At 39.3% G+C, this 22,500-nt stretch overlaps 2 protein-coding genes across 3 annotated transcripts in view; both read left to right on the plus strand.

The window, feature by feature from the left end:
• drosha (drosha ribonuclease III) overlaps nt 1–21,879 on the plus strand; it is a 23,794-nt gene extending 1,915 nt beyond the window's left edge. The window contains exons 4-31 of the mRNA XM_056771490.1: nt 96–237; nt 313–473; nt 7,170–7,250; nt 7,353–7,439; nt 7,533–7,619; nt 8,130–8,201; nt 8,369–8,450; nt 8,771–8,842; nt 8,916–9,085; nt 9,175–9,299; nt 10,209–10,308; nt 11,203–11,310; nt 12,316–12,423; nt 12,506–12,644; nt 12,742–12,802; nt 12,879–12,938; nt 13,009–13,108; nt 14,562–14,664; nt 14,890–14,960; nt 15,320–15,364; nt 15,938–16,095; nt 16,211–16,316; nt 16,425–16,566; nt 18,812–18,894; nt 19,347–19,450; nt 19,531–19,623; nt 19,953–19,999; nt 21,640–21,879. Of these exons, the coding sequence (XP_056627468.1) occupies nt 96–237; nt 313–473; nt 7,170–7,250; nt 7,353–7,439; nt 7,533–7,619; nt 8,130–8,201; nt 8,369–8,450; nt 8,771–8,842; nt 8,916–9,085; nt 9,175–9,299; nt 10,209–10,308; nt 11,203–11,310; nt 12,316–12,423; nt 12,506–12,644; nt 12,742–12,802; nt 12,879–12,938; nt 13,009–13,108; nt 14,562–14,664; nt 14,890–14,960; nt 15,320–15,364; nt 15,938–16,095; nt 16,211–16,316; nt 16,425–16,566; nt 18,812–18,894; nt 19,347–19,450; nt 19,531–19,623; nt 19,953–19,999; nt 21,640–21,755 (2,823 nt within the window). The 3' untranslated portion in view covers nt 21,756–21,879. The remainder of the gene's footprint in view (nt 1–95; nt 238–312; nt 474–7,169; nt 7,251–7,352; nt 7,440–7,532; nt 7,620–8,129; nt 8,202–8,368; nt 8,451–8,770; nt 8,843–8,915; nt 9,086–9,174; nt 9,300–10,208; nt 10,309–11,202; nt 11,311–12,315; nt 12,424–12,505; nt 12,645–12,741; nt 12,803–12,878; nt 12,939–13,008; nt 13,109–14,561; nt 14,665–14,889; nt 14,961–15,319; nt 15,365–15,937; nt 16,096–16,210; nt 16,317–16,424; nt 16,567–18,811; nt 18,895–19,346; nt 19,451–19,530; nt 19,624–19,952; nt 20,000–21,639) is intronic.
• Nucleotides 21,880–22,425: 546 nt separating this feature from the next.
• Nucleotides 22,426–22,500, plus strand: part of irf9 (interferon regulatory factor 9) — a 7,611-nt gene continuing 7,536 nt past the window's right edge. Inside the window, exon 1 of one of the 2 annotated variants that reach the window (XM_056771660.1) lies at nt 22,426–22,500. This exon is cut by the window's right edge and continues 88 nt beyond it. The gene's annotated coding sequence lies outside the window, so the exon portion shown is untranslated. The other variant, XM_056771658.1, reaches the window with a different exon arrangement.

Genomic DNA, 22,500 nt, shown 5'->3' on the forward strand with positions numbered 1-22,500 from the left:
ATATACACTATCACACCATCTGCACCATCACCTGTTTGTGATGTGTGTGTTCAGAGGGATTCTACGGTTGTGTTTTATCTGATGTGTGTGTTCAGGGTGACTCTACGGTTGTGGGTACGAGTAAGCTGAGAGATCTGTATGAGAGGTTTGAAGAAGAGCTCGGCCGGAGACAGGAGCGCACTAAATCCAGCCGACCAAAATGGCAGCCACCCAAAACCAAACTGGACCAGGATGAAGGTGTGTGTGTGTGTGTGTGTGTGTGCACTGTGCAATTCTTGGAATCAAGAGTGTATGAGTCTGATGTGTGCACAGATGAGAGCTCCAGTGAATCAGAGTGTGAGTCTGATGAAGGGGGCAGCAGTTGTTCGAGCAGTTCAGACTCAGAGGTGTTTGACGTCATCGCTGAGATCAAGAGGAAGAAAGCTCATCCTGATCGTCTACATGAGGAGTTGTGGTATAATGATCCGGGACAGGTGCGTTTCATCTCTACATGTTTGCCCTGTTCATACAGCCTTTTTTCAGACTATTATTTTTAAACTTCTCACAAATTTGGATTAAGTAGAAATCTGTGAACAGACAGACAGACAGACAGATATTTGTGTTCAGATTTGGATAGAGCTGCACGATTAATCGTTAAAAGATCCTGATCTCGATTCGAACACCCACACGATCTCATTAATGAAAATCAACGATTCTCGTGTGTCTATTAACTTGCACCTCGGACTAAAATCATAACGCTTCAATATTTGCTGTTGCTGCCGCAGAAGTTAAAATGAGTATTATAAGGTATGTAACGTCACAAACAGTCTTTTCAAAACACACACTATCATTATTCCTGTGTCAAATGATCACAGAAGTACTGGGATTAAAGCCGAGAGTTGCCAACTCACATGCATGAGACGCGTTTACAAGATCCTAATCTCTCCAAATTAATCTCACACCAAGTAACAGACCAACATATAAAGTAAATACAGCCTGACAACAAAACTGTTCTTATGAGTGTCTGGATTGTGATACATTGTTCTGATTATGCTTCACATCTTAACTGGACATGTTTGAAACGAAACTAACGCTTGTAGTTTGTAGCGCGGACAAATCCGAGTGAGCGCTTATATCCGTTATTATGGTAAAACATGTCATCAGAGAGCCTATTACTCTATTACAGTAATAGAGAAGCTGCGTTATTAGAGATCTTCATCAAGTTGGCCATCATTTCATGTTTTCGGGTTATTATATACTAGGGATGCACCGAAATGAAATTCTTGGCCGAAGCCGAATAATAATGAAATGCTTGGCCGAAGGCCGAATACCGAACGCGGTGTTTCGCATTTTTTCCATTTATTTTGCCAATTTTTTCACCATTACAATAATTAAATAGTAAAAATTAGCTTTTTACTATTTTGTGTTGCTTTTCAGAGAAATAAATCAAATAACAAAAATATAATTTCAAAATATTTATTTAACACTGAACATTTTTTTAACATTCCAGCAGATATTATAAAAAAACAAAGCACAATATAACTTAAAATAAATAAATTAGTAAAATAAAAAATATATTTTTATTTGGCCATCTTTGAAGCCCCCCTTCTTGAATAGCCTATGTTAGGCCTATAACTGACTGCTGAAAGAATGTAACTCTGTATGTCTACAACAACAAATGTGCATTGAATAGTGCAAAAAATGTGGATGAACCCACAACAAATAAATAACTGTCCTAGACATAAGCCTACTTAGCCTACTTCTTCAGGAAAAGTGGCAGGTTCTTCTTTATGAAAAGTAGCTTCTCTGCTTTCTCACATGAAAGTCGGTTCCTCTTCTCATCGATGACATGAGATGCAGCCCTAAACAGTCTCTCGCTGTCGGTGCTTGTGCATGGAGCAGACAAGTACCTGCAGAATAGTTGACATTTTTATTGCAGTTTTCTGACAGTTGCTCATTTCAAAACGAAAAATGTCTTCAAGATAATGAAATGGTTGAAACCCAGTGTAGGCCTACTATTTTACTACACTGAAAATAGTAAAATTTTCACAAAATACATAATATAAAATATAGGTAGTAACACTTTACAACGTTTCCTTTTGTTAACATTATTGCTTTAACTAACAATTAGCAATACATTTGTTATGGTATTTATTAATCTTCGTTAATGTAAGATAATAAAAAATATTTAGTTCATGTTAGTATAAGTGCATTAACAATTTTAACAAATAGGCCTACCACTTTTGATACTTTTTAATTCAAAAATTAAAAATGTGATACTTAATTTTAATACTGTATTAGTAAATGTTAACATTAAGATTAATAAATGCTTTTAATAAGAGTTTTTCATTGTTAGTTAATGTTAATGTTAATTTCCCATACAAGTAGCCTACCTGCGTGCCATCTGCGCCAGGTCGGGAAAGCGGCCTTGATTGGTCCTCCAAAATTCGAGAGGGTTATTGCTCCTGGGGATGGGGACTTCTGAGAGATAACCATCTAACTGTTGAGCGGTTGAGCTTGTCCTCTGTCTTGCAAATGGGTTATTCTCTTGGAGGATCTCATCGAACATGTCAGACAGCGAGACTGTGCGCGGCTCATCTGTAGTACGAGCGCGTTTACTCTCTGCGGTGTTTTCATCTCCTGCGCTGTGCATCACCTGACCGTCTCCATCACCTAGCGGCTTTCCCAAATCCAACTCGGCCTGGATCATTTCTCGTGTGCGCAGCTTTTTCCCCACATCCAAGTAATGATCTTTATATCGTGGATCAAGCACAGTCGCGATGCAGTACAGGGGTTCTGAGTCTGCCTGACTAAATCGTGTGCTGACAGCTTCTAAGAGCGCACTTTTAGTTGTTTTCACTCCGTGGTCTGTTTCAGCCTCCATTAGCAAACTTTTTTGTCTTTTCTAAGAGGTCAGCCACAGATGGAGTGGGTGTTCTAGGACTGGGGGGAGCTACTTTCCTTTTCGCTGCTGCTGTTGCCGTAGCCGCCGCCGTGTCTTTCTCGTACTCTGCATGATGTTCGGGGTGTCTTGATTTTAAGTGATAAATTAAACTTGAAGTGCTGTACGTTTTTGCAGATGCACCCCCTCTGGACAATTCAGCAGAACAGTGTCTGCAAACGGCCGTTTTTGCCTCTTTCTCTGACACTTTAAAGTGCTTCCACACTGCTGACATGTTTGCTGCATAAAGCGCGCGCCTCTCACTCTACGCGGGTTACTATTTGATCGCGTCGTTAAAAACGTCATTGTTCGGCAAAATTTATTCGGCCTTTTTACTTATTCGGTTGCCTTTTTAATAATTTCGGTTGCCGAACATTCGGTGCATCCCTATTATATACTGTTTACAGGTGAGAATAATGCGATGTTATGTTTATCAGTAGTTTCTTTCTGTAAAGACCACTTCAAGCGGTCTGTAGATATCAGGCAAATGTATAAAATAAAAAAGTGTCACCTTATGAATTTGTTTTACTGAGAAATATTTCATATACAGGTTAATTCACTGCATTTATACTTTTTAGGAAGTTAAGCTTTTGCATTTAAAGTAAAAAAAATTAAAACTCTTTAGTTTACTTATGGAATTTGTGGTTAAACATTTCTCACCATAGTTACTGTTGGTTAACCATGAAATATGTAATAATTTTGAAGCGAAGTCCTACATATTACATACCTAAATAAACTATTTTTTGGTCAGAACCTCTAGTAAATTATGTATTACTTTTAGTCATCATTTAGAATCGTAAAAGAATCGCAATCTCTATTTCAAACAAAATAATCGGGATCCTCAATTTATCCAGAATCGTGCAGCTCTAGTTTGTGTTTACATATATATCTGTGTACTGTGCACATAATTTTGTATTTATAAACACGTACACGTGTGTATACGTCTGTATTAGGGATGGGCATTAAAAGCAAAAATAATATTCGAAGATCAATGAGAACTTTTCGAAAATTATTGGAAATTCGCACCCCTCCCCCACCTGAATGCATTTACAGTATTACACACATAAACGGAGAGAGAGAGAGAGAACATTTACGCTGTAAATCCATATAACCGCACACTGCTTTATGAATTATGGATAAGGCAATCTTGCATCATGCTAAAATAACGTGCTGAAACATTAATATATTAACAACCGAATGACGGCACTTATTATCAGTACGTCGAGTAAAATATGAGCATGCACATTTATACCAACTAAAAAACAGTGTGATTGTTTAAAGAAAATATATTAAAGCCATAAAGATTTAAGACCAGACTTAAAACGCGTTAAAACATATTAACCGAATGACGGCATTTATTAACAGTTCGGAGCGATTTCATGAATTAATAGCTCAAAAGGCTTCAGTTTCTATTGTCATGAAAAAGTTTCTCCAGTCTGGCAGTGATCGTTTTTCTAGATGGAACAGTAAACTCGGGCTGTACAAACACCATACATTTTTTTTAAAACCCTCTCCTCCAACAAAGCCGATCAGAAGCACAATCTAGCGATCATCTTAGTAATTAAAGCCGTTATTTGCTCCGCCCGTCTGGCATCTAAATTGGTTGTTCTGACCATAAAACTAGCAACTGATTGCTGACCTGTGGATGGACCTGCTGGGTGCTTCACCCTCAGATGATTGTGCATCGTAGTTGTTGATCCATGATAAACTAGCTTTGCACTACACTTTATTCTCATTAATTTTATTAAAGGACCCCACACAGAACACATTTTTGACATTGTCTCAATTTACCGTATCTGTTATACCACGCGGGTCTACAGTGTGCGTAACTTCGTTAACAGTTGTTGTAAGAAAATGTTTTCCACTACTGTCTCTTGATTGACAGCCTTTAGGTTTAATGTGCGTCGTTATTAGCGCCACAATTTGGTTACATGAACGCGTTACGCGATCGCACACACTATTCAAAATTGTATAATTAAAAAACTAATTGAATATTCGAAATTCATGACTCATCCCTAGTATGTATGTATATGTATGTATGTATGTACAGAGGGGAAAATAAGTATTTGACACATCAGCATTTTTATCAGTAAGGGGATTTCTAAGTGGGCTATTGACACAAAATTTCCACCAGATGTAGCTATTAAGCCAAATATTGAATTCATACAAAGAAATCAGAACATTTAAGTATACAAGTTCAGTCATAATAAATAAAGTGAAATGACACAGGGAATAAGTATTGAACACATGAAGGTAACAAGGTGCAAAATGGCATAGAAAGCCATGAGATCACCTGAAATCTGTCAGTATTGAGAGAGAACCCCTGCCCCCTATCAGTACTAACTGATATCAGCTGCTTTAGTCCTAATTGATGTCCTATAAAGGCTTCTCATTACCTAGGAGGCACACAGGAAAGACTTCATGATGGGTAAAAGCATAGAACTCTCTGTAGATCTTCGTAATCTTATTGTTGAAAAGCATTTTGATGGGAATGATTATAGGCGCATTTCCAGAATGCTGAATGTTCCTGTGAGCACTGTGGGGGCCATTATCCGGAAATGGAAAGAGCATCAGTTCACCATAAACTGGCCACGGTCAGGTGCTCCACGTAAGATCCCTGTCCGAGGAGTCCAAAGAATAATCAGGAGAGTTCTCAAAGAGCCAAGAACCACTCGGGCAGAACTTCAGGAAGACCTTGCATCAGCAGGTACTGTTGTTTCAAAGAAAACTATAAGCAATGCACTGAACCGCCATGGCATCCATGCACGCTCACCACACAAGACTCCATTGCTGATCAAAAAGCACGTTGAGGCTCGGTTAAAGTTTGCGAAAGAGCATTTTGAGAAGCCAGTGGATTATTGGGAGACTATAGTATGGTCAGATGAAAGCAAAATTGAACTTTTTGGCAGTCATTCTAGACACCATGTTTGCAGAAGAAATGGCACTGCCCACCACCCCAAGAACACCGTACCAACAGTTAAGTTTGGGGGTGGAAGCATCATTGTTTGGGGCTGCTTTTCAGCAAGGGATACTGGCAGACTGGGAGGATGAATGGAGAAATGTACCGGGACATTCTGGATAAAAATCTGCTGCCATCTACCAGAAAGCTGAAAATGAAAAGAGGGTGGACATTTCAGCAAGACAATGATCCCAAACACAAGGCCAAGGACACAATGAAGTGGTTTCAAAGAAAGAAAATCAAGCTGCTTGAATGGCCCTGTCAATCACCTGACCTAAATCCCATAGAAAATCTATGGAGAGAACTGAAGATCAAAGTTCATAAAAGAGGCCCGAGGAACCTTCAAGAGATAAAGACCATTTGTGTGGAAGAATGGGCCAGAATCACTCCTGAGCAATGCAGACGACTGGTCTCTCCATACAAGAGGCGTCTAGAAGCTGTAATCACCAACAAAGGCTTTTCTACAAAGTATTTAATAAAGTGTGTTCAATACTTATTCCCTGTGTCATTTCACTTTATTTATTATGACTGAACTTGTATACGTAAATGTTCTGATTTCTTTGTATGAATTCAATATTTGGCTTGACGGCTACATCTGGTGGACATTTTGTCAGATGATTTTGTGTCAATAGCCCACTTAGAAATCCCCTTACTGATAAAAATGCTGATGTGTCAAATACTTATTTTCCCCGCTGTATGTATGTATGCATGTATGTGTGTGTGTATATATATATATATGAAGAGCTTGGTTCCAAAATGAGATAACGGTGTTTAATAAACAAATAAATGTTTTTTTTATTGTGCATTCAGATTAACATCAATCAAACTACAATTGATTTGTTTAGATTTAAGCCATAATAACAAAAAATACAGTAAAATAACAAAATAAACACAATAATAACATGATAACATAATAAAAAAAACATGAGTTTTAAAAAGATTTATAAACAAGGTTATCTCATTTTGGAACCAAACTCTTCATATAGTTTGGAAATATTATGATATATTTATTTTTACCATTAATTGAAGTTATATTTAAATGGTTGTTTTTTATATTATACATATTTCTAAAATCTATATACATGTGTTCATAAATGAATATGCAAAGACATATATTATGTAAACAAAAACTTCAGTTCTGGACGGCATTAATCACAATTAATTGTTTGACCGCCCTAGTTGAGATATTTGCTGCAAAATCATTACAACACTTGCTTATGAACTTGCTTCATGGCATAGAGGGAAGATAAATTGTAATCTTTTTCTTCTTCTTGTGTGTTTCACACTCAGATGAATGATGGTCCATTGTGTAAGTGCAGTGCTAAAGCCAGACGTACTGGAATCCGTCACAGTATTTATCCTGGTGAAGAGGTAAAGTTTGATTTGTTACCTTCATCTGCCTCAGGAATGATTTCCGATGCTCTCTCAGAAAAAGATCACTGCTTAATTTGAGTTTTGAATGTTTTCTCCTAGCCGGTGAAAACGTGTCGACCGATGAACAACAATGCTGGCAAACTGTTTCACTACAGAATCACTGTGTCCCCGCCCACCAACTTCCTGGTACATGTCTTTTCTGAGTGCATCAAACACATTCATCAGTTTGTGTGGATGTGTTGTGTTATGTTATGGTGAATGTGGTCATGTGTGTTTCAGACGGACAGACCAACAGTGATTGAATATGATGATCACGAGTATCTGTTTGAGGGGTTCTCGCTCTTCTCTCACACACCTCTCACTAATGTAAGTGTCCGTTCACATGTTCTCAAAGCCATCATGAAACCAGCCATCTTTGATCTGCCTGATGATGATTTCATTGTTATTCCTGAGCTTGGATGACCAAATAAAGACTTGCAAACCGGCAACAGAAAATCACAAGTAAAACCATTTGACTGGGTCAGAATCAGACAGATTTGTGTTTATTTACTAAAAGCAGTGGACAGAAATAAATGAGTTAGTGAGTGACACACAGATGTCTCGCAGATCAGGCATTCGTCTGATCCTTTAAAAAAACATAAATTGATCTGAAGTGTTTAAGTGAATGTCTGCATGTGAGCGTGATTTAAATCTGATCTGAAGTGTAGTTAGTATTTACTCTACAGAAGTTCAGTTTGATCACTATAGTCTACTTTGATATGATGGAAATCTTTTTAAATGAGCGCAGGTGATTTTTGAAATACACCTTCAGACGGGAATAAGGTTGAAATGGCATTAATGTTGGTGTGTTGATGACGTGTCTGTGTTCTCACTCAGATTCCTCTGTGTCAAGTTATTCGTTTCAACATTGACTACACCATTCACTTCATCGAGGAGATGTCACCTGAGGTCTGATGTCATTCTCTTTCTTACAGTCGCTGGATCATTATAATCTCAACATGATCTCATGTTTCTCACACACTGAGTTATAACATGATTATAAAATAAATCACTCAACAAACAATATATGCCGCATATTTCTGACAGCACATTCATGATGTGTTCTGTTTGTGTAGAACTACTGTGTCAAGGGTCTGGAGCTTTTCTCCTCCTATCTCTTCAGAGACATTCTAGAGCTCTACGACTGGAACCTAACAGGTAACACACACACACATGTATGTCTTCTTATCTCTGTGGGGACAGTCCAAAGGTGTAATACATTGTATTCTGTACAAACTGTATATTTGATCCCCTAACACAACCCCTAAAAGATCCAAGAAAACTTTAAGCATTTTTAGATTTTCAAAAAGGATTGTTCTGTACAATTTATAATCTTTTTTGCCAATGAAGACCTCAAATTTGGTCCCCACAGTGACACGAGTCCCCATGAGTTGGTGTGCATTCAGGTTTAGGTCCCCACTAACATATAAAAGCCAAGTCCACACACAGACATAAACATATTATGTGTCGTCTTACAGGTCCTGAAGATGAAGCTCCTCAAGGTTGTCAGAGATTTCATTTCATGCCGCGCTTTGTTCGCTTCCTCCCAGGTAACATCACTCTTAGTAAGTTGAATGGGGATTTGTGTAGAGAAGGATGGTGATGTAAGTGTTTGTGTGTCAGATGGAGGTAAGGAGGTGCTGTCCATGCATCAGGTGTTGTTGTACATGCTGCACAGCAGTAAGCCGCTGGTCCCCGCTGAAGAGATCGCAAACATGTTACAGTGGGAGGAGCTGGAGTGGCAGAAGTACGCTGAAGAGTGCAAGGGCATGATCGTCACCAACCCTGGCATGGTGAAAAACACTCGCACAAACATCACCTTCATATGCTGTCTGTGTGTTGATGAGTCAGCGGGTCTGAAGGCTTGTGTCTGTTCTCATAGAAACCAAGTTCAGTGAGGATCGATCAGTTAGATCGGGAGCAGTTCAATTCCAGCGTCATCACTTTCCCCATCATCGTTCATTTCGGCATCCGGCCGGCTCAGCTCAGTTACGCTGGAGACCCGCAGTAAGTGTGACATCAGCACACCCCTTCAAATCCCCTCCACCAATCACAGACACTCATTTATACAACCGTGATGGTTGCTTTCACGGTTATTAAATAATAGTCTCATCGCTATTGTTTGACCTCATGGTGATGGTTTCAGATCATCGCAATTATTGCACATCTCTATATAATACACAAGGGAGAGCTATTGCGCCACCATATTGCATGTATATATTGTCACTAAAGCATGATAATACTGGTCAATCGTACCACCCACTTTAAAACAAACTTTAAAGCATATACCATCAAAATAACCTGCAACACAATTTAATGTTATTTAAATCAATCTCAGTGTGAAAACCAATCTACTATATTTCAATAACAGAATTTTTCATAATTTTTTTATCGTAGTCTTGCATGTGCAAAAAAAACACAGATTAAAAGCATTTCCGTGACTGATATCATCATAATGGTGGCTTCACTTCACTCCTGATCTATTTATAAGTATTTGGCGGTCGTATTATTGACACATAAAAGCCTTCACCTTGAATATACGATGAGGTCATTTTTCCAATATATTTCCAAGGAAAAAACATTATCTTATTTTCAGAACAATATTGTCATTTCAAAGCCAAATCAAAAATGTTTGAGAATTAAATGTCAAAGCCATAAAACAGTCAATTAATTGTCTAAATCGCAATGATTTACTAGACTATTAATCGTCAGCCAAATGTCATGATGGTGACAGCCCTAGCACAGGTGTTCTGCTCAAATGAAAGAATCAACATGTGTGTACTGTAGGTGGAAGGGAACGATGTCGCTCAAGAATGTGTGGATGTGTATATGGAACAGATTGTAGTGCTGGTCTATGAATAATATGAGGAAATGTTGTGGATTTCTGAAGCTCAGCTGTATGATCTTGGGTTGCAGATATCAAAAGTTGTGGAAGAGTTATGTAAAGCTGCGTCACCTGCTGGCCAACAGCCCGAAGGTCAAACAGATTGATAAACAGAAGTTAACACAAAGAGAGGTACGTGTTCAGAAAGCTTTGAGAACCTCAGTAACTTTACGTGAACAACCAGCACACGTTCTAAGACACTTGATCAAGTTAAACCAGATCAGCCCTGTTGAGTCGGGGCAGGACTAAGGAGATGCCGTCAAGTGCTGTGAAGTCACTTTTGTATCCAGACGCTGAATCTATTGGGTATTAAAAACAGATTCTGGAGCAAGTGTCACTGGTTCAAACACACCCTTGTGTTAATGTTAAAGGATATCTCTGTGATCACAGATCTGAGCGCTTCTGATGTCTGAGGACTCAAAGTGTAAGAGATGATGTTCGGCTTCAATCGCACAAATGAATAATCATAGCCACACATCCAGAGTGGACAGGGTTTATGTCCTCATCATTGTGGAATATGAACATTACAATCTACGTCTATTTTATTGCGTAAATATGTGTTTGAATGGGTGGAGTTTGACTTTGAATATTGAAGATAGAGCAGCCAATATGAGCTCAGAATACATGTGAACTACTGTAATGTGGTTTAAAAAGTGAAACCTCAGGAAGCTTCCCAATAAAAAGAGAAGAATTCTGTACATAAAATGAGCACACACTGAAGATGGTTAAATATATCAAGTTTTATGTTTTTGTTTAGATTATTTCCTCAGTTTTCTTTGTGGTATTCCACAGTTTTGATGAACTTACATTTTTTTCTAAAAAGTGTTAAACATGAATATGTGAGTGTGTGTTGTAACTCATGACCAGTTGGACGTGTATAAACAAGTCTTGAGATAAATAACGAACACTTCACTAAAACATCTTATTTGTTTTTTCACAGTTGTTCATATTATATTGAGTATTAGCTGATTAGTCTCTGTTGAATGTGTGCTGATAGATAATTGATAAAGGTATGTGTTGTTACAGGAAGCTCTGCAGAAGATCCGTCAGAAGAACACAATGAGACGAGAGGTGACGGTGGAGCTCAGCAGTCAGAGCTTCTGGAGAACTGGTGTCCGCTCTGATATCTGCCAGGTCAGCACACACACATGTTGGGTTTTACATTCCATTTAGTCATTTAGCAAAGCAATTTACAAAGAGTTTAAGGAGCGATATGTCATACAGGAGCAATAATACAATAGTTGCCAATACAAAGTTACTGGTTTCAACAAAAGCTAGACACTATCTGTTGAGAGAAAGAGAGAGAGAGGGCTCTTTTTTATTTTGTTTTTCTTTTGTCTGTCAAGTATTCACAGAAGAGATGGTTTAAAGTAGTTTTTTGAATGTTGTGAGAGATGTGGTTGACCGGACCGAGTTAGGAAGAATGTTCCACCAGGAAGGAGTTGTGAAGGAGAATGAGCGTGAAGGAGATTTACTGCCCTTATTCCACAGACACAATGGCTTTTATACTGTACAAACTGTATATCATATTCCCTACTCCCTAAACCTAACAATCACACAACACTTTCTGCTCTTTTAGATTTTCAAAAAAGTTAATTCTGTATGATTTATAAGCTTGTTTCCTCATGGGGACCAAAAAGTGTCCTCACAAGGACAAGGGTTTTGGATATTGCCATCTTTGTGGGGACATTTTGTCCATGTACCTTAGTGTTTACCTGGTACACACACACACACACACACTCATAGAGACACACATATCTGTATCTGGTTAAACTGGAAGGTGGGAATATGGCACCATATGGAGGGTTGTGTTCTCCCAGTAATCCCATTGGACTATCTTGTTAGTGTCTGGAATCTATTATTTGATTAAAAGTGAGTGAGTTCTGTCAGACTGATGAAGAGATGATAAGAGGGCCATGAAGTTTAAGACCCTCATGTATTCCTCTAAACCATTTAAAGGAACACTTAACCAAATACTGAGGCTTCTTTGATCATTGACTCCTCTCATGACTTTCTTCATCGATACTTTAAAGAATGTGGTATGAACACAAAACCACTGAGAAATTTCTCTAGAGGTTTACGAGGAGAGAGAAATGGTTTCAGGAGAGCTGTAGATGTCATGTTTGTGTTTGTTAACAGCACGCTATGATGCTGCCGGTGCTCACTCATCACATCCGCTATCATCGGTGTCTGATGCATCTGGACGATCTGATCGGCTACAGGTTTACAGAGCGCTGTCTGCTGCAGGTGAGTCTCGTCAAGCACCAACACTGTGTGTCCAGCTGCCCAAAGTCTCACTTGAGTCTCTCCCGCTTCTCTTTGGGCTCAGTTGGCAATGACTCACCCCAGTCATCATCTGAACTTTGGGATGAATCCCGATCACGCTCGTAACTCTCTGTCCAACTGCGGCATACGGCAGCCCAAGTACGGAGACCGGAAAGTGCATCACATGTACATGAGGAAGAAGGGTTAGAAACATCATCATCATCATCATCATCATCATCATATCAGAGCGTTTCCAGACACTTCAACATAAACATCATCTGTCTTCTTCTTCTTCTTTAGGAATTAACACCTTGATCAACATCATGTCACGTCTGGGCCAGGACGACCCATCGCCCTCCAGGTTTGTGTTCTCTCACACGTGACACCACAACACTTTTCACATCATCTGACAGATTGACACCTCGTCTCTTTCACAGGATCAATCATAATGAGCGGCTGGAGTTTCTGGGTGATGCAGTCGTTGAGTTTCTCACCAGGTCTTATAAAAACATTTCCACAAGTATATGAATGAAGTGAGCAGGCCGCTTATCTGATTCTCTTTCCCAGCGTGCATCTCTTCTATCTCTTTCCCAACCTGGAGGAGGGCGGACTCGCCACATACCGCACAGCGATCGTTCAAAATCAGCATCTCGCTATGCTTGCTAAGGTGAATGTATGGATGCTAATCGTATCGATGTTCATGTGTCATCGCTGTAGAGATCCATGATGTTTTCTTTCTCCTGGAACAGAAGGACGTGTGTGACTTAGAGGTCGACCGATATGCGTTTTTCAGGCCGATACCGATACCAATTATTTCCATGTGAATTAGACCGATAGCCGATGTTTTGAACCGATATATATATATATATATATATATATGGTGTAAAAACGTACATTTTTATAGAAATTAAGAACACATGCTCTGAAACATTTGAAATATTTTTAATTCTGACTCAGAAATCTTAATCATAACACTTATATTAATACTAATAAAAGAAAGAAGGGAGCACCCAGCAGAATTCTGTGAACATTTTGTAAGCACAAGCAACACAGTAAAAAACAGCAAGGAGCAAATGAAAAAATTAATTGAATGGAATAAATTTTATTTATGGAAAAAAATATGTTCTGATGACTTAAAAATTGCATACAATACTAGAACTGTTCAATTAATCATTTAGCTAATCATTGGATTAACTAGCACATATTGAATTTATATATTAAGTGTAAATAATTGAATTGCCTTCATAGCTTTATTGTGTATGTTGTTGAAAAGACCGCAAATGTTTTCATGAAGCTATAACATTAAAAGCATATTTTAGGCACACTTAGTTAGTACATTAGCCTATTCCTTGAGTGTATTGTCGGCAAGACGGGCATTTAATCACACCCATGTGTGTCTCTGAAGAATTATGTGTTATGTGTATAGATAAGTTGCGAAAAATAACTCAATTTAACATTTGTCGCGAGCAGCTTGAGATTGCGGAGTCTATGAGTGTGTGTGTGTGTTCGCGTGCATGAGAGCGCTCTGACTGAAGACCGACGGTTCAAGTTCTTTATGCTTTAAAATGTCTTGTATTTTTGAAATGGCGTCATTTTAAGTGACGTGCAAAACGCCAGCTCGATCAATCACAAGAAACGCATGCAGTGTGCTGATGCTGCCTTACCTCGTAGAGCATGAACCCGAAGCAGCGCTTTCAGTGTGATAGTGAAAAACACTTTCTGTTCCGCAGCCTCCCGTGTTGATTGGCCGGACTCGTCACTTAGTCCCAACAAATCAGAGGGGCAGTGGGCGGGCATTACTCTAGGCAAACCCCTAGAGTGACGTGTTCTGACTGCTTTCACTAAATCCTTGTCTGCGTCAGAGCCAAATAGCGCATTTCAAAATTAAACGACTTTATCGGCAAATCTGCTTTGAAAAGGATCGATATCGATTATCGGCTAAATCTTTGATATCGACACCGAAAATCGGCCAATTCGATAATCGGTCGACCACTAGTGTGACTATTCTGCTTTATATAATGATCACAATTCTAACAATCAAACCACACAGCAGACGGCTCATATGAGTCTGGACTGAAGCAGACCTTGAGTGTAGGACTGATGATGGGTTATGCTTTCAGAAACTGGAGCTGGACCGGTTCATGTTATACGCTCACGGGCCGGATCTATGTCGAGAATCAGACCTCAGACATGCCATGGCCAACTGTTTTGAAGCTCTGATCGGTCAGTACACATGATTTATTATTCATCTGAACTTCAGTTTGCTTGAGAACCCAACCTGCACCAATACACAACCTCTCAGAAGACTGCACGTCACTGTCATTCATCTGTCACCAGTGTTCATTCTCAACCCTGAATCAGCTCTACTGTAGTGCACTGTGTTTGTGTGTGTGTGTGTGTGCGTATGTTTCTTCATACAGACTACAATGTGTTTCTTTCATGCTTCAGGTGCGGTTTATCTAGAAGGAGGTTTAAAAGAAGCCAAGCTGCTGTTTGGCCGACTGTTGTTCAACACTGAGGTGAGCTCTTGCTCTATGTCTCTCGCCTTTCGCTCGCTCTCTCTCTCTCTCTCTCTCTCTCTCTCTCTCTCTCTCTGTCTAGCTCTGTCTCTCTCGCTCTCTCTGTTTCTCCCTCTCGCTGTTTTAGGTCATGGGTTGGATCCCAAGGATTGCACATAGTCAGAAACAAATGTATATTGCAATGCAATGTAAGTCACTTAAAAGCGTCTGCCAAATGCATAAGTGTAAATGTAGTCAATTACTGTAGTGAGTCTAATTTAAGATGTGTTATGCAAATACAAAAGGAAATCAGGAGGTTGTGATGATGCATGAGGTCACGGGGAGGTCATGTGCTCATACTTCGTTGCTTTTCTTTGCAGGACCTGAGGGAGGTTTGGCTCAACTTCCCACCTCATCCTTTACAGGTCTGAGCACATTATTTTCTCAGCAGTAATTCACATTCTATACACAACATCATGTCTAGATGCAGGACACAACAGAACACCACAAATAAATGCCATATCAACACATGAGCTTCATGTACCGCAGGTCTCAGACTCTCCTGGGCTGGGGGATGTATATTGTGATTCATGCTGATAAAACATGTCTAAATCTTCTGCACAGAACTGCTCCATCTAAAGTCGCTACGAGATTGAATCGTTTGTAACGTGCATTTGAAAAAGCAACACTCGTCAAACATCATCACTATAAATATACTTTATTACCATGAAAATACCTGAAAAGGTTTGAATTTCCTGAAACTAATCGTTCTTCTTCTCTATTCGGACAGTTGAAAAGCATTTCACTGCATGTCCTACTATGTATGGTTTTGTATGTTTCCCATATTCTGCGTTTGTGCTCAAGAGCGCCCTCTGGCTTTCAGATGTGCCATCATTTAAGTGTAATTGATTGAGAAACTGAGAGCAGAAGAATCTCAGGACATATGGGCCAGCCCAGGTCAGCATGTGTGTGAAACAGGACGTGTGTTGTATGTTTAGGTTCAGGAGCCCTTGACAGACAGACAGCTGATCGAGTCGTCTCCAGTCTTACAGAAACTCACAGGTTTTGAGGAGGCTATAGGAGTTTTGTTCACTCACGTGCGTCTCCTCGCTCGAGCGTTTACTCTGAGAACTGTGGGCTTCAATCATCTCACACTGTAAGTGCACTTCATCACTCACATCAGCAGAGCCATCCGGTGATTCCACACGAGTGTTCTTGATTCTGTGGTGTGTTCACATTAAAGTCATGTCTGTGTGTGTGTGTGTTTGCAGGGGGCACAACCAGCGGATGGAGTTTTTGGGTGATTCTATCATGCAGCTGGTGGCGACGGAGTATCTGTTCATCCACTTCCCAGATCACCATGAAGGACATCTCACTGTGAGTTTATCCTCACTCATAATTAACACCTGATAGAAGAGCAGTAACTGGCTCACCATCAACATATCCAACATCCAGATGATGATGTGTGTGTGTGTGTGTGTTCAGCTTCTGCGCAGCTCCTTGGTGAATAATCGCACACAGGCGAAGGTTGCAGAAGAGTTGGGCATGCAGGAACACGCCATCACCAATGACAAAACCAAACGCCCTGTTGCCCTGAGGACTAAGACTCTGGCAGATCTGCTCGAGTGTAAGTCAGTGTGTGTGTGTGTGTGTGTGTGTGTGTGTCTGTGTCTGTGGTGTGTGTGTTCATGTTAGCTGGTGACAGTGGCAGGAAACTGCAGAGGCGTTTCTGACTGTTTAAAACAAATATGGATTGAAGTGAAGCTCCACTGTAAATGAAAATTCTGTCATAAACCCAGTCACCCTGAAGTCATACGAGATGTCTAGGACCTCTGTTCATCTTCAGAACACTATGAAGATAGTTTTGATGAGGTCTGGAAGTGTTTTGACTCCCCCCATAGACAGTAACGTAAAACATTCTGCTCTTTAAATATTGCATTAAAGAATTGTATTGCCTCATTTGTAACGACTGCAGACTGCAGGTTCATTTTTTAAGCCAAGACACGCAGTTCAAACGAGTCAAACACACACTTTGGTTTAATGAATCAGCGGTTATATAATCTTAGTTATGTTGTTAAAGGAGCTGTATGTAATCATTTGACTGTATTAAATCAAAACAGTACCTTAATATTAGGGTTGGGTACCCTTCACTTTTTAGCTGGTACCAACACGGTACCTGGGATTCGGTGCCAGTACCTTTTTTCGATACTTTATAATAAACAAACAATTATTTCAGTGAAAAAAAGTCCAAACCTCCCAAATTTAAATATTTTGTTGAAATTTTACACAAAAGAATTGAAGACTAGAGAAATAACTACAGCATTAACAGACCTTTAGAAAATATAGAATAACAAAACTTGAAAAGTAATATATTTTTATCATCATCATTACTGAAAATAACAGATTGATTTTGAAAATACATTTTAACAGAGATACTGAAAGAATTATAATATTTAATGTTGATCATACAATAATACATAATGTAAATGTGCATCAGTCTCCTGCAGCTGCTTCAAACTGCACTTTAAGGCAAAACTCACGACTGCTCTAATCTGTCACTAATAATTTAGTATTTGGACTTCGTGAGATGATTTTATTTATTGGTGGACAGAAAACACTACGACGGCATTTAAGTGCCACGTTAAAATAAAGTTGAAATGTTACGAGAATAAAGTCGAAATGTTACGAGAATAAAGTCGAAATGTTACGAGAATAAAGTCGAAATGTTACGAGAATAAAGTCGAAATGTTACGAGAATAAAGTCGAAATGTTACGAGAATAAAGTCGAAATGTTACGAGAATAAAGTCGAAATGTTACGAGAATAAAGTCGAAATGTTACGAGAATAAAGTCGAAATGTTACGAGAATAAAGTCGTGATATTTTGAAAAAAAAAACAGAATTGCTAGAAACAATGGCTGTGGAGGATTTGGTTAAATCCTACTTTAGGTTAGGATTTAGCAATAAGGAAATTGTTTGTCTTTTGGCGTATCATCACAGAGTTATAATAGTAAAAGGACACTGCAGCAGTTATGTAGGAAACTGAATTTATTCAGAAGAAAAAATCTGACATGAACTAAGAACTAACTCACTGGTTCAGATGATGTGCTTAAACATAACTTAAACTCTTAAACTACAACTTTCACGTAAACAAAATACATATTACGACGAGTTTATTTTCGTTACATTTCGACTTTATTCTCGTAACATTTAGACTTTATTCTCGAAATCTTGTTTTTTTTTATTTTTAACGTGGCACTAAAACGCCGTCGTAAAACACAAAGCGTCTTTACAAACTTAAATGTTCAGCACAGTGTTCTGTGTGCGCGTGCCCGCTGCGTCTGAGCGCGCATTTTCCGAAATTTGGCAACGATTGATTTAATGTGAATCGATACTCTGTAGTACCGACATAAGTCAGTCGGTGCCGAGTCCGGGTTCTGTGCCGGAATATTATTTAACAATTTACAAGATTAATAAACAATCTTATTAGGGTTATTTAAACGTGGCAGTAAATGTGACCTCTGAAGGACACAACCTCTGAGCTGCTGACAACAAAACCACTGCAAAGCTATAAATGATCAGATAATTTTACAGTGTGAGAGTTGATGTCCATTAAAGTCCTGTGAGTGTCCCGTCTGAGGAGGGGTTTGACGAACACTCACCAATATATTAAACTGGAGTGGGTTAAGGTGACCAGCAGCACCCGGATGAGCGTGTGTTATTATGTGTGTTATTATTATTGTTACTGGCCTTTCAGATTTCTGTGTAAGAAGCGATTTTAATTTTACAGCCATCACATGTTCTTCATGTTTGTGTTGTGAAATATAATCCCATTCTTCTCACTTTTAGTTCTTGCTCTGTTTATTTTTCCCAGCATTCATTGCAGCTCTGTACATAGATAAAGACCTGGAGTACGTGCACGCATTTATGAACGTCTGCTTCTTCCCACGACTCAAGGTGAAGCTCCACATGACACAGATTGAGCGACGTCGTTACAGTACGACTGCATGAGAACAAGACTACTGCTCAGTCTCTCATCACAACATCTCCTGTCCCTGACAAACAAAGACATTCACAACATCTGTCCTGGTTTATAATGCTGCTGTTGTCAGACTGATTCTGCTTTCATCATTTATGAACACAAGCCTTATATGAGTATAAGGATCAGACCCATCCGATCACACTGTACTGTGTGTTTCATCATCAGACAAACCACACACACATTATTCACAGATAACCTTAACAATCTGATCAGAATATGAGGAGTCCTGATGAATCTGGTCTGGTTTGAGTTGTGATGTATCTTATCCACCTGCCACGAGAATCAATCCCACAATTCCATGCGTGTATTGGTGACGTTCACTGTTGTTTTGTTGTGTAATGATGAGTGGTAAATGTCTTGTTTTCAGGAGTTCATTTTGAATCAGGACTGGAATGACCCTAAATCTCAGCTTCAGCAGTGTTGTCTGACTCTGAGAACGGAAGGAAAAGAACCTGACATTCCTCTCTACAAGTGAGAGTACATTCACTCATGTGTGCGTGTGTGTGTGTTTCCTCTTAACATTTAATACCACTCTTCATCTCGCTGTATAGAACGCTTCAGACCGTCGGACCGTCTCACGCCCGCACATACACTGTGGCCGTCTACTTTAAGGGCGAGCGGATTGGCTGTGGAAAAGGACCGAGGTACTAATACATCATATTTATATATTTTTTCCACGATGTGAAATATCTGAAGGTCTGGCATAGCTCCCGCTCTTGAATCTCTGTTTGTCCTGCGTGTGTAAACCCTCTCATTCATCTGAATGTACCCAGAATGCTCTTACCCATCTTTACAAGATATTATTGACCACTGGCATCAGCCACCTCTACACCTGTCTTTGGTCTAAAGAGAATATGTCGCTGCATTGGGTGTTTGACCATCACTCATTTCATGTGAAGTGAAGAGTGTTCTTGCAGTGGCTCATGTGTGTGATGACAGATCCTGACGAGATCTTTGTGTTTGATCTGAACAGTATTCAGCAGGCTGAGATGGGTGCAGCTATGGATGCGCTGGAGAAATGTGAGTATTCCTCTCTCCTCATGTCACGGTCTTGTCTTTTGTAGCACCTTGTGAGGAATAAACATTACATTCATCATTCCTGCAGGAGACGCTGGATCATTTGATTTGAAAAGTTGAATGCCCCAATTCTCAGTTATTTAGAACACTCAGACCATTTGATACCCTTCATTAGTGATTAACACTGCAGTGCATCAGTATGATCTCCATCAACTACACATACATTCACCCTGCTCTCATCATGGACCAGAACACACAGACTCATGGAAAATGACTTTAAAGGGGTCATATGACACTGCTAAAACAAATATTATGGTTTATTTAAAGCGGCTGTGCCACGGTGTTTCATGCATTGTGACTTAACAATGTAAAACATGCTGTCATCTCATGCTTAACACGGTCAACTTCTAAAAAAAAACGAGTTGAGAGAGAGAGCAAGGTTCCGGTGTTTGTTTGTTTACTTCATGTGGCTGATGAATGTTATATAAACGGTGGATATAACGCTAGATTTGGAGATGGGTTGAAACTGATATATGAGCCGTCCCAGGGCCGGACATGAACCCTATGCGGTGAGTCAAACTGATGTCTGTGTTTTGTTGACAATGGATGCGCACAAGCTTTAGTTCAGTCTACCCCTCCCCCCGCACGCGCCATATGTTTTCGGAAACAATCGTAAAGCTGAATCTATATTTTATAAATGTGATCAAACTAAATACTCTTCAAAGATACGAAGTAAGCAATACTACTCTATAGGTAGTCAAGATTAATATGAGATTGGAAGAAACCCTGTGTGTTACGGCCGCTTTTAGATGTAATGTAATGTGTAAACATGATTTAAGGTTAAAAACGCTTTATTTTCCACAGACCGTGCATGTTTGTGTCTCCTCTTTGCTCCACCTCTCTGAAACGCACAGATTTTGAACAAAGCTCATGGCTCTGAAAAGCGAGGTGTGCTCTGATTGGCCAGTTCACCAGTGTGTAGTGATTGGTGGAATACTGCAAGCTTGTGAGGGAAATGTAACGCCTCTGACCATATTTGGAACATCATGTTCCTCTTCAGTTGTACTGACAGGTACACCACCTTACTTGAGTATACATTTGGGCGGTCTTAGTCAAATCAGACCACCAACTGATGTATATTTGTGGGGGTGTGGTTACACGAGGTGTTTCAGGCAGGTCTGGGTGAACATTCACTTTTAGATAGAATAACTCTTTTGTTCACACACTTTCATTTCTGCAGTTTTACACGTCTAATACATGCATGAGCAACTTATAACACACCGAAGACACAGAACAACACGTGTTCACACCATATGACCCCTTTAAAATCTCAATTATACAGTGCGTCTTATATTCGGTAACTGTAGTGACACAAGAGCTTCAGAGAAACCTTTCAGAAAGTATTACACATTCACTTGACAGGAAATGATGAAAAAATCACGTCCATTAATCTGTTGTGTCTTCAGGCTGAACAATAATACTCACTGAGCATCACTGAAACACAATCTCACTATGACACGGTGTACTTCATACACACACACACACGACAGCTATGATGTCATCAGTCAGCGTGGAGTCTGTCTGTCTGTGTGTGTGTGTGTGTGTGACTGTCTTGATGCTGACGTGTGTCTGGTCTTGTGCAGATAATTTTCCTCAGATGGCTCATCAGAAGCGTTTCATCGAGCGTAAGTACCGTCAGGAGCTGAAGGAGATGAGACGAGAACGAGAGCGTCAGGAGAGAGAGAGTGATGAAGGCTAGTCTCACAACACCAGCTTCAGCAATACAACTGAACTGAAAATATTTGTGTGTGTTTTTGTGTCTTTACTCATACTGTTTTGTTTTTATATAGAAATAAAAAGTGAAATACTTCAAATAAACTCGAGCTGGTTGTGTTGAGTTGTGATTTACAAGTGCAATAGCACATTAAAAACATTTCTGTATGTTGACCACATAGTGACGCTATAACACTTCTTACACAAGGCCAATATAACACAACAAATAACAGAAAACAAGTGATTTATTGTGTTGTTATTGTTGTCTGCTCTTTGATGTAGCAGAAAAAAAGTTTAATCTGTAATTTATAATGAAAGAAAACTTAGTATTTTACCATAAAGTCTGCTCAAAGTGTTCAAATGTCCTTTCCAGTGAAAACACACAAATTTGTCATACATCTATTTCAAGATTTATTTTTTTAATCGTTAAAGTTTTTTCAAAAAAATTACTTAAAACATGTATACGTTATACTAGTTATCTTATTAGACGATCAGTGATAACAAGCAGCGTCTGAAATGTCACGTGATTTCTGGGAAACATTCTTTCTCGTGTAGAAATAAATCCGGCAGAAGAGACGTCTGATACTCAGTGGGCGTGGCTTGGCTCCTCGACTTTATTTATGATTGGTTAAACTTGATGGCGTTAAACTTGAACGCGTCAATAATACCATTGATCTACCACAAATAATAGCTTAACGTGTATTATTTAAAGTTGTTAGCAGTATCGATTG

Source organism: Triplophysa dalaica, chromosome 17 (genome assembly GCF_015846415.1).
Source record: "Triplophysa dalaica isolate WHDGS20190420 chromosome 17, ASM1584641v1, whole genome shotgun sequence".
NCBI classification, from domain to species: domain Eukaryota; kingdom Metazoa; phylum Chordata; class Actinopteri; order Cypriniformes; family Nemacheilidae; genus Triplophysa; species Triplophysa dalaica.